At 40.0% G+C, this 11,985-nt stretch overlaps 2 protein-coding genes across 2 annotated transcripts; one reads left to right on the top strand and one right to left on the bottom strand.

Moving 5' to 3' along the window:
- Positions 1 to 856: 856 nt before the first annotated feature.
- LOC118415125 (ribosomal RNA processing protein 1 homolog B-like) lies at positions 857 to 7,190 on the top strand. The gene is made up of 8 exons (XM_035819492.1): positions 857 to 1,060; positions 1,233 to 1,297; positions 1,591 to 1,798; positions 2,120 to 2,217; positions 2,350 to 2,369; positions 2,515 to 3,578; positions 3,854 to 3,944; positions 5,611 to 7,190. Exons 1-8 carry the CDS (start codon positions 878 to 880, stop codon positions 5,772 to 5,774), a joined length of 1,893 nt encoding a protein of 630 aa, XP_035675385.1. The 5' UTR covers positions 857 to 877; the 3' UTR covers positions 5,775 to 7,190.
- Positions 7,191 to 7,711: 521 nt separating this feature from the next.
- Positions 7,712 to 9,630, bottom strand: LOC118415133 (membrane magnesium transporter 1-like). Its single transcript, XM_035819503.1, has 4 exons — positions 9,446 to 9,630; positions 9,039 to 9,091; positions 8,604 to 8,707; positions 7,712 to 8,278 (listed from the first exon to the last, which is right to left on the bottom strand). The coding sequence occupies exons 1-4, from the start codon at positions 9,546 to 9,548 to the stop codon at positions 8,167 to 8,169; spliced, it is 372 nt and encodes a 123-aa protein (XP_035675396.1). The 5' UTR covers positions 9,549 to 9,630; the 3' UTR covers positions 7,712 to 8,166.
- Positions 9,631 to 11,985: the final 2,355 nt, after the last annotated feature.

Consider the following 11,985-nt stretch of genomic DNA (forward strand, 5'->3'; position numbering starts at 1 on the left):
TGTTCCCAAAAATAAATTCCAATCGTCCCGAAGTGAGGATGGATGGTCCCAAGTAGGAAGTATGTATTACAACAATAAACATAATGTTGAGTCAGACTCAGAGTACAAAATTTCTATATAACTAATTGTCAATTACATGTATACAGTAAACTCAAAATCAATGCAGATTCAAACGTGTCTTGTCCTGAAATTTGAGACAAACCAAACATAACAAGTGGAGGTTAGGAAGAAAAACTTTTTAACTGGTGATTTTGGGCCATCAGAAGGAGAATTATTATCTTCTGACAGTAAAAATGTACACTGTTTGTGTAGAACTTTAACGCCGTGGTGCGCAGCTGGGAACATCCTTTTTTTAACCTCCTTGGGAGAATCGAGCAGAGCATCAGTAAATAAGCTGCAACCAAGCTCCCGTAACCCCAGTTAACTTCTTAATAAAAACACTATATGACATATTACAGAGTCTAAAACGTTTCCAAAAATTTTTCTCTGGTAAGATGGCATTGTTTTCACTTTGTTTTTTGAGGTTCACGTGCCAGGATTTCCACGCACAATGCGCTGTAATACACTAGACCTGGGGAGCACGGATCTAATTTGGGGGGCTTTTGAGAGTCGAAAACTGATTTTTTTCATTCTGCAAATTTGCAGATTGATTTATTTTTCTTCTGTAATCTTGAAAATCTATCTGTAAATTGCAGATTGCAGACGGGTATTTCGGACACTGATGGGGTTTACATTCTGATGTTGATTATTTTTCTATCGTCCCAAAAAAGGTCCCAAAGTGATTTTCTAGTGTTCCCGGCCTAAATTTTTGGTGCCCTGGGCCTACGGGACTATGTTAATTTCGAGCCCTGGTCCTCTTTCTCAGTTGGTTAGAAATATGGTGTCTCAGTGTCTTGAATTCCTGAGGCGGAATCAGTGGGATGTGAGTTTGACTGAGAGATTCATGACCATCATGAAGGAGGGGCCCATGTCCACATGTGCTGATGGTGTTCCCAATGGGATCAGGTACCACATCTGTGACATCTGGGTGGAAGAACTGGAAGCAGTTGGAGGAAAAGAGGTTTGTAAAAATAATGATAACACAATATACATGCAGTAGGTTAAAGAAATCAGGTCTTTGGTCAAATTTTCAATTCAGGAAGACAGGAATAGTTGTAGATTGATCACTTTGTCATGCTATTTGTCAGCCTGATTAGGCCACTGTAACAAACACTATTCTGTCCTCTGCACAGCTAAGTCCCCAGGAGCTCCTGCCATTCCTGACACCATACTTCATGATACTCAAGGAGTCAGACAAGTAAGTCAGTCAGAAATTTGCAAGATGGAATATCACTTTCTTGGTGAGATACAGTTGGAGTACTGCAGAAAAGGCCAGGAGGTACCAGAAGTACCCACAAATGTAGTAGACTGCACCTTAGAATATCAGATGGGTACATCAGAAAAACTATCAATGGTTATTACTACTAAATCTATTAGAGTGCCACATACTGTGGAGGGTTGTAATTCTGCCATGTCCTTTCAGCTGTCCTTACATAATGCCTGTAACTGTACCAGTTATTCTTGCTCTAACGGAAGTGTTGCCTTGTTCAGCATGACCCTTCTGGAGAGTATTGGTACCAGTGTGCTGGAGGAGATCATCAACAGGGCTGACTTCACTGTTCCTGTAAAACTGCAAGGGGAGGATGAGGATGAGGATGAGCAGGAGAAAATAGATGAAGAGGAGGAGGAGGAGGAAAATGAAGATGAGCTGGAGGAGGGAGTGGATGAGAATGAAGTAGAAGAGAAGGTCACATTAAGGGTAAACTTTAGACTTAAAATTAACTTGTAGGCTGGAAGAATTTAAAGGACACTTGACTTTGAACAAGTTTTGACACATGAACAAGTTGTAGTTCATGCATCAAAGTAACAATACCTCACAAAGTTGAACATAACTACAAGACTAATGTAGATATGTTTCATATCTGTGTTTCCATGCGGGTACCATCCTCACATCTGCTAAATATGTGCATGTGTTCCTGTGATTTCAACTGTGTTTATGAACTGATGAACCATGGACTTTCCCTTATTCTGTATATACTGTATTATATTTTAAGATTTTTGTTGATACATCTATCCACAGTTTGACCATGCAGCCATAGCAGATCAGTTGTTTATGCTGGCCAGCCAGAAGGACACTCGCAACAAGAACAGAAGGCTGATGTATAACTGGGTGAAAAAGTAAGAACCACTGATGTGTTAAATTGTGTAAGAGAATTTGCTATAGATATGGTAATGTTGATGTGAAACCTTACGATTTACTTACAAATATATGTATTCTTCCTTTTTTGATCTTATTTTCTTCTTTTTCAGGTTTAAAGATGCTGCCTCAGGTAAACATTTTATATCTTCAGTTCTTTCTAATTTTGTTGAAACTTTCCAAGAATGACAAGCAAGTCTGATATCACTTTACAACTGAATGCTTGAATCATGAAGTACTTTTTGACAATTTTAAACAATGTTGTTCCTATTTTTTAGGCATTTACCCAGATCAAAACTTGCTACAGCTGTTGGATAGTGAGTCTGATGAGGATGAAGGTGAACATCAGAAGAGGAAAGCCCAAAAGAAGGACCAACCTGTGCCCATGATCTTAACAGAAGATGGGCTTGTAGAAGAAATGAAGAAAAGAAAAAAGAAGAGAAAGAAGCAAAGTCAAAGGGCCAAAAAGGTAGAAGAGGCTGGGGAGGGCAAAGAGTTGGAAAATAACTGTACGAGTGCAGTTGAAGAAGTAGACATGGAACAGTTGGGAAATGAACAACAAGAGGCAGAAAATAGTGCAGAACAAACTTTGGATAAAGAACACATTACAAATGGTGACACTGCCTGTGATGCTGAAGTGGGTGCAAAAAGTGTGAAGCGGAAGAAAAAAACAAAAGGAAAGAAGAAAATAGCTTCACAAGGTGAGGCACTAGTTGAAAGTGCTGATGCAGAGTTAGCACATACAGAAAGAAAGACAGACATTGCTAAGGGAGGTACCAAAAGCAAAGTGAAACCCAGGAAACGGTCTGCATTTGAGGCACACCTTGATAACTCAAAAGGAGAAGCTGTAGAGTCTGTAGCAAAAGCAGATGATAGTAGTGTTGAAGTGGTGGTTTTACCTGGCCCTGCGGACAATATTACTGATGAATCATTGGAAGGCAAAGAGTTTGTTACGAGGAAGGACCTTGCTGAGGCCCAGTCATCTGTACAGTCCCCTGCTCCTCAGCGTAAGCAGAGTCCCAAGGTGAAGAGGAGGAAGAAGCGATATTTTGAGGGGGTTACTGAGGATAGTGACATCAAAGAGGAAAGTGCCAATGAGTCCAGCAACGTTACCGGTGGAAAAAAGCAGAAAAGAAAGTCATCTTTGACACCCCAACTGGCTGACGGCCTAGATGAGTCTTCATCTTCCACGCCAACGTTACCAAAAAAGAAGAAAAACAAGCAGAAGGAAGTTTTTGCATCATTTGAGAAGTTTGCTGTCACTCCTCCATCTTTCTTCAGAAAAGCTGCCAGCAAAGCTATGCCCAGGTCTGAACCTAAACTGAAGAAGACTCCAAAGAAGGTAACTTGTCCCTTTATATGTACATGTATGTGTAATATCAGTTATCACTTCCCGGTACTTCAAATATGTGAAAAGAAATAATTGTGGTAGGAGGATAGGGAAGAGTTCCTTTAAAAAGAGTTGCTTTGCATGAGTTAAGTATTCCTTCACTGTCCTCATTGATCTGTGAACTATCTGCCCAGTAGGCCTGTGTTTGCACATGTTGTGACATCAAGGCTTCACATTGGTGTGTTGTTGAAATGTGGAAGTCCTTAATCACGCTGTTTCTTTTCCAGTCATCATCAAATGGACTTGCAGCACCCAGCTCTGAACCAATAGACGGAAAAAAGCGTGTTGCATTTGCACTCTCCAAGAACACCACACAAGGTAAGGTTCCAATATCAATCATCATCACAAATTTCACAATCTCTTCATGATTTCTCTGATGTGCAGTAAATGAGCTGAAACCTGAGGAGTTTGCTGGAGGGGGTACCTAGTTAGTAGTCCAGTTACCATCCTATTTCTCCTGGTAGAAATAGTTACCCAGGCTAGCTAGTTAGGAGGTACTTAGTATTATTTAACAGTCTTTTATTCATTTAGTCCAATTTGTTTTAAAGTACAGTGGATTCCAATTATTCTTATTACGCCTTTTCGGATAATTCGGGTAATTGCATAGAATTGCGAAATCCCAAACCATTTGCCATTCATTCTATTGTATAAGGCTTCGCAGAATTGGATAACCCCCCGTCTCAAACTTCGGGTTTTTGGATAGAATTACGTCAAATTATAGCGAATAAAATGGGAAAATATACGCTAAAACTTACAAAATGAGGCCAAAATTAACCAACAACTGTATGTCCGAAGGCATTTAATCATGAAAAGGACCGTAAGATAGGTAGATTCCACCGAAAATCTTGCCAATGCTGCTGCGGTAGCGTGCGAACATTGGTTAGGCGCCATTTTGGTAGGTTGCCGCAAGGCATGATGGGCGAACGTCATGGGAACGTCAACACGCTTTTGAGTTCATATTTCCCCTTCAGACAACGTCTAAACTTGGTTTACCCTACAAAATGTGTTTTTACATATCCACTGTCTCATTATTGAGCTGATTTCGGCTGCACTACGTAGATTTTTACAGCGCACGTAACGCAACAGGTCAATGAACTGTGATTTCGCAATCAGCCGCATTGAATGGCGGGATATCTCAAGCCACGCTACGACGCCATTTTAAATGTTTTGAAAGTAAAATTTTCCGTCTTCCACCGCGAAAGACGGCGTCGAGTTTAAAATTTCAGCGTAACTTGTGGACACAAGATGTAAATAAGAAGGTGAAGAGTTTATCTCTCCAATACGTACCGTCATTTTGCTCAAAATTACGAAATCAACATAATTTTTTCCGGCATACAAGCGGAGTTGTGTTTGCCTTTGTTGTGGTTCATGCTCTCGGCAGTGCGAGTCAAGCGTATTTTTCTACATGTTCATTTAGCCACCGACTTAAAAATCTTTATTAGATTTATCATCGCACGTAAATTGTATGATATCGGAACGTATAATTATGTAAATCTTGTAACTGGAATCTGTTCGATCTTTTGCTGGCTATTTAGTGATGTTGTAGATTCAAACAGTTGACGACTTCCATTCGTTCAAAACCTGGTTATTAATAACTACTGCTTAGACTACTACTGCTCTAGATGAACAAATGTCTGATTCAAAAGTTTTGTAAATGAAGTTCCGTATTGTATGTGTGGTGTTTGTGTCTTGCGTAGTAGTAATCCTATATTTGCCCCCCTCCCGTCTCCCTTCGGGGCGTTAGTGGCCCAACTTCGGACTGTTGGATACTTCGGACTATTGGATAAAATGCGCTGACAAATGAGCTATCCAAATAAGCGAATTCCACTGTAATATGTATTTTGAGAGATTTAAACTACCGTCATTTATCAAAGGAATAGTACATGTATGTAGGATAATTTTCTGTAGAAGTACAGTAAAGGACATGATACTTTTGATAGAATGTAAAAGTATTGAAAGAGTTAACGAAATTTCTCCCTTTCAGAGTTTCGCAAGAATGAGAAGAGCCTTGCGGTGAGCCCTGCACCGGTTGCCATCCCCTATGATTCTTCTCGCCAGCCAGAGCAGGGTGTTTTGAAACCCAGCAGCACAACGCCCCCTGTCCGGAGAAAAGCAAAGCGCAGGTCCATGGCAGCAGACTTCTTCTAGTAACTCACATGAACCAAAGAACTCTGAAATACTAGTGCCACTTGCATTTATTTTCCACACTGTACCTCCTTTTTGGTTAGAATTTTATACTGGTAGAGGAATATGTTTTAATAGAGTAGGAAGTTTTAATTCTACCAAAGGGGTACCAATGCCCCAGATTTATCAGTATGATGTAGGCACATTATAGTGAACTAGTACTTCATTCTTTTTGTTTTTTTTAAACATCCAAGATTAACTCCGGATTATTTACAATCAATGTATATGTATAATAATTATGGTTATTCATCCTGTCTGTAAAAGGGGTCAAAAAGACACCAGTTTGTCAGCTGATGGTTATGCTGTAATTTAGGCAGTATACAGAGGAAACCTGTACCTAGTATGACTGACTTTATGTAGATGATTGAGTAATAGTCTAGTAGCATTTCTCAACCCTTGTCCTGATTTGTGACTGAAAAGTATACTATTAGTTTGATTACAGCCTATGTTACCAGAAATTATTTTGTTGGAGGTTGCCTTCAGTCTACACTTTTTGCTGATTATTCTGTAGTAAGTTCGAATGGTCATCACAAATTTGACAAGCAATACACGTACATGATGATTTCTGCAATGTCACTGCATATACTAGACTGTTGCTGGAGTTACTTTTTCTTTCACTTCAAAGCCAAACTGTACATATATGGTACCAAGTTTAAAGGAAAAATAAACAAATAATTTGTTTACCTTGTCATGTGCACTAAAGGTGCACTCTCACTGCACTTTCGTGAAGCTTGCGTCACTGCGGGGTTAATTCACTGCAGCACTATTTTGTTATTTTCTCAGATTTTTTAGAATTCAGATATTGCGTAATACGTAAAAGCATTACTTAGAAGACGACAAAATGCACATAAAGTAAGAAAATTCGGTCTTTATCTCGGAAATTCGTTAAGCATCTTTCGAACCCCGCAGTGATACAAGCTTGACTCAATTGCAGTGAGATTAAAAATATTTACTGTATGTATGTATAAGACATTAGGGATATGTCATGATTAATGTAGGTCTCGCCAAAATCTAATCACCAAAATAGATGGAGAAAAAAAAGACAAGAATGTAGACATCAACAAATTTATTAGCTTCAGTACAACGCAATACATGTGTGTTCCAGGAAGCATTTGAACATTTCAAACAAAAATTCTGAAGGCTGTCCGCATTACTAACAATCGCGTTCCATGAATTTAATACATTCTTGGTTGACATGTATGACCAGTGAAACACTTAGTTCAACAGTACATTGGTCAAAACATTTGTAGCAGAGTCAAGTCAAAAGGACATGCTGTGAGAAATGGCCATATGTACATTATCTGCATATTTTTACATCCATTCTGAGTCTGACAAGGGGAGCAAATCTTTCAACATAATAAACTTAGTCCTCTAGTCCCAGCACTTTTTTTGGATGGTAATGATACCCATACAATTGACTTAACTATAGAGTTCTAATTTTGTACCTTACAAAACAATTAATTTCAAGCCTATAATACATCATATAGATACTTTCATTGCCAAATATGAATTACCGAACATAAAAACAGAATATTGCATCAATGGGCAAGTTAGTTTTAACAAAAAAACTAGTACTCTCTTACAGCAAATGTGCATGCTCTAAGAGATAAAAATTCTCAGTACGGTACATCTATATGATTAATTGCCATAACGGTGCAAGTTTCTAATCTCCAAGCAGATCCTACGGTGCCATAAGATAGTATCAAAGCTGGCCAGGGACTATAGCCGGCTAAGGGAGTCAAACGGGCACCGGAGTTGCTATGGGGAGTTTGATACTATACATAACGCACCGTGGATCTGGTTCGAGATTAGCAAGTTTCAACACATCATTCTTTTGTTACAATATTCCACCAGCGATAAAAACAGGTCTACTATGAGCTATTGCTGACTTTGTTTACATCTGGGGCTTTAGACAACTGGCAGGCAAAATGACATTAGCAAATTAAATTACTAAATAATATCTAAATCAACAGATCAATTTACTAGTTGACGTATGCCAAATAGCAATTACTCAAGCAACTGGATATGATTTTGGCTTGAGTAATTGCTATTTGGCATATCTTATTACCTGGATGTCTAGTCATCATTGATGTAGTACGCAGTTGCCATGTAAATGAATCTTTTCTTTAGCACCTGCTTTTTGCCTACCACTGTCACCATGACATCCTCACAATTGTATAGAATATAGGCTTTGATATATACTTTTATCTGCTCTCTCAGAGAAAGTGGAAACAGCCCAAGTACACCAAGATTGCAGAAAAAACAAGTTTTTACAGCACAGTGTTGACAATGTGGTTTACCACGAACTTCTTAGCACATAGAAAAAGTGAACTGTACAGAGTATTGCTGGGTTGTACTAGTCTTCCTGGTCTACCTCGTCCTCGAGCTCAGGTACAGAACTAAACAGGACCCTGCCACGATGGGTGAATGTGTAGAAGGATGGCTGATTCCCAAAGGTCTCCCAGGACCTAAGCAAACAGACAAGATGGAGGGGATAGTGATGGTTAAAAAATTGTTACATTTTATCAGTGCATCATGCCATGTTATCCACTGCAAGACAGGTCCAAATACTTTCTTATCACAACAGCATACACATCCTTGTAAAAGCTAGTGGATTTCACTTTTTTCATCTTAAAAAATTGCCTATGATCATGATGCAATGGCCATTATTCTTTTTTTAATTTGTTGATTCCTGGATGAGTATGCTTACATGTTGGGGTAATAGGTAGACTAGTAATGTTAACCTTCACAACAACATTTTAGTAGAACTCAAATTGAACTCAGAACACATACTTGTTTTCCAGTTCCTTGCTAGCCTTTATTTCCCTGAAGTCACCTGCAATGTTGACAAGTCCACAGCATATCGCCAAGAATGCCAGAATGATCTGCACTACTATCTGTGTGTGTCAACATCAAGGTCATGTCGGATTCCTTTATGAAGGTTAGACATCCAGGTAAACAATATTCAAATACATTTCAATCTCTACAAGAGGATTACAGCACATTGGATTACTCTGATATCAAGTCATGTCAGATTACACTGATTCCAAGAATGTTCAAAATAAAATTTGAAATAACATTAAATTTGGATTGGATTGAAAATTATTAAATAAATGAACAGTGATTGTTATACAATTAATATAAATTTACATATGAAATACAGTTAAAATCATAATACTAGTATATTAAGTTCCATAGGATATAATTTAAATCACAATTTTAACTTACATCAGCAGGTAGACCTGTGAACTCCCTCTCTGTTATTCTAAGGTATAACCGGTCTGTGGAGGAAAATAGAAAGAACATGGGACATGTTATAATTTGAAGCAAGAAAGACTCATACATATGCATTTTAATAGTCATGTGAACCATACCGCCGATCAGATCCTCTTTTCAACCTCCTTGATATAATTGATCAGAGTGAATATCATATAGTTTAACAAACACAGCCATTGGCTCTACACTAAAGGTTCAGCCAAAGACTCGAGTACTTAGAAATGAAATGGGTAACGTTATAGCATGGGTGTACAGTACGGGTCCATGCCCCCCTCCCCTATCTATACCTAGCCGACTCCAGTGGCCATTAAAGATTCTTTTGTGTAAAAACGCCGGTGAGAAACACATGGGATACTTACGCTGTGCTGCTGAATAGGCTGCATGTGCAAAAACCAGCAACCCTACGACTACAAACAGCCGAAATGCACTCTTGATCGTTCTGGACTGCCTTTGCACTGCCATGTTGAGAATGATGATGATGATGGAGGCCCCGGAAATTAGGACACCCCCTGACAAGCCCTTCTTTACAATGGACCGGTCCACACGTTTCATGGTAAAGGGATCATTTAAGTTGTCCCGAGCATGTAAATGAGTAGTAAGTTGTCCCGAGAATATTAAAGAGATGCATGCAAATAACTATGAATGCATCAAGAAGACCAAAAGAATCCAGGAGAAACCAGGACAAACCAGGAGAATCTAAGAGAATACAGGAGAAACCAGGAGAATCTAGGCAGAATACAGGAGAAACTAGGAGAAACCCGGAGAATCTAGGAGAATCCAGGAGAATAAAGGAGAAACTAGGAGAAACCAGGAGAATCCAGGAGAATACAGGAGAAACCAGGAGAAACTAGGAGAAACTAGGAGAAACCTGGAGAATCCAGGAGAATACAGGAGAAACTAGGAGAAACTAGGAGAAACCAGGAGAAACCCGGAGAATCTAGGAGAATCCAGGAGAATCCAGGAAAAACTAGGAGAAACCAGGAGAAACGAGGAGAATCCAGGAGAAACCCGGAGGATCTAGGAGAATCCAGGAGAATACATGAGAAACCTGGAGAATACAGGAGAAACTAGGAGAAACCTGGAGAATACATGAGAATCTAGGAGAATCCAGGAGAATACAGGAGAAACTAGGAGAAACCAGGAGAAACCCGGAGAATCTAGGAGAATACAGGAGGAACTGGGAGAAACCAGGAGAAACCAGGAGAATCTAGGAGAATCCAGGAGAATCCAGGAGAAACCAGGAGAAACCCGGAGAAACCAGGAGAAACCTGGAGAATCCAGGAGAATACAGGAGAAACTAGGAGAAACCCGGAGAATCTAGGAGAATCCAGGAGAATACAGGAAAAACTAGGAGAAACTAGGAGAAACCAGGAGAAACAAGGAGAATACAGGAGAAACTGGGAGAAACCAGGAGAAACCAGGAGAATCCAGGAGAATACAGGAGGATCCAGGAGAAACCCGGAGAAACTAGGAGAAACTAGGAGAAACTAGGAGAAACCGGGAGAAACCCGAAGAATCTAGGAGAATCCAGGAGATACAGGAGAAACTAGGAGAAACCCGGAGAAACTAGGAGAAACCAGGAGAATCTAGGAGAATCCAGGAGAATACAGGAGAAACCAGGAGAAACTAGGAGATACCTGGAGCGGACTAAGCTTAATGCTGCCAAATGAAAAACTAGGAGAAACCAGGAGAAACTAGGAGAATCCAGAAGAATACAGGAGAAACGAGGAGAAACCCGGAGAAACTAGGAGAAACCTGGAGAATACAGGAGAATCTAGGAGAAACCAGGAGAAACCCGGAGAATTTAGGAGAATCAAGGAGAATACAGGAGAAACTGAGAGAAACCAGGAGAAACCAGGAGAATCTAGGAGAATTCAGGAGAATACAGGAGAAACCCGGAGAAACTAGGAGAATACAGGAGAATCCAGGAGAATACAGGAGAAACTAGGAGAAACCATGAGAAACCGGGAGAATCTAGGAGAATACAGGAGAAACGAGGAGAAACCCGGAGAAACTAGGACAAACCCGGAAAATCTAGGAGAATCCAGGAGAATACAGGAGAAACTAGGAGAAACCAGGAGAACGAAGAGAATCCAGGAGAAACCCGGAGAATCTGGGAGAATCCAGGAGAAACCAGGAGAAACTAGGAGAAACTAGGAGAATCCAGGAGAAACTAGGGGAAACTAGGAGAAACCAGGAGAAACCAGGAGAATCTAGGAGAATCCAGGAGAATACAGGAGAAACCAGGAGAATCCAGGAGAAACTAGGAGAAACCTGGAGAATTTAGGAGAATCCAGGAGAAACTAGGAGAAACCAAGAGAATATAGGAGAAACTAGGAGAAACCTGGAGAATCCAGGAGAATCCAGGAGAATACAGGAGAATATAGGAGAATACAGGAAAACTAGGAGAAACAAGGAGAAACCAGGAGAATCTAGGAGAAACCAAGACAAACCAGGAGAATCCACGAGAATACAGGAGAAACCAGGAGAAACCCAGAGAATCTAGGAGAATCCAGGAGAATACAGGAGAAACTAGGTGAATACAGGAGAACCTGGGAGAAACTAGGAGAAACCAGGAGAAACCAGGAGAAACCAGGAGAATCTAGGAGAATCTAGGAGAAACCCGGAGAAACTAGGAGAATCCAGGAGAAACTAGGAGAAACCTGGAGAATCCAGGAGAATCCAGGAAAAACTAGGAGAAACCAGGAGAATCTAGAAGAATCCAAGAGAATACAGGAGAAACTAGGAGAATCCAGGAGAAACTAGGAGAAACCAGGAGAATCCAGGAGAATACAAGAGAAACTAGGAGAAACCAGGAGCATACATGAGAAACCAGGAGAATATATGAGAGACTTTGAGAAACTAGTAGAAACTAGGAGTAACCAGGAGAAATCCGAAG

The sequence above is a fragment of the Branchiostoma floridae genome, chromosome 1 (assembly GCF_000003815.2).
Source record: "Branchiostoma floridae strain S238N-H82 chromosome 1, Bfl_VNyyK, whole genome shotgun sequence".
Classification (NCBI taxonomy): domain Eukaryota; kingdom Metazoa; phylum Chordata; class Leptocardii; order Amphioxiformes; family Branchiostomatidae; genus Branchiostoma; species Branchiostoma floridae.

Bases quoted from the DNA above. Each gene is read 5' to 3' on its own strand.
- LOC118415125 (XM_035819492.1), top strand. From the start codon at position 878: ATGGTGTCTCAGTGTCTTGAATTCCTGAGGCGGAATCAGTGGGATGTG. The intron at 2,218-2,349 runs GTAAGAACCACT...CTTCTTTTTCAG, and splicing joins ATGTATAACTGGGTGAAAAA to GTTTAAAGATGCTGCCTCAG. The intron at 3,579-3,853 runs GTAACTTGTCCC...TTTCTTTTCCAG, and splicing joins TGAAGAAGACTCCAAAGAAG to TCATCATCAAATGGACTTGC.
- LOC118415133 (XM_035819503.1), bottom strand. From the start codon at position 9,548: ATGGCAGTGCAAAGGCAGTCCAGAACGATCAAGAGTGCATTTCGGCTG. The intron at 8,708-9,038 runs GTAAGTTAAAAT...TGACACACACAG, and splicing joins TCACAGGTCTACCTGCTGAT to ATAGTAGTGCAGATCATTCT. The intron at 8,279-8,603 runs GTATGTGTTCTG...CTGTTTGCTTAG, and splicing joins AGCAAGGAACTGGAAAACAA to GTCCTGGGAGACCTTTGGGA.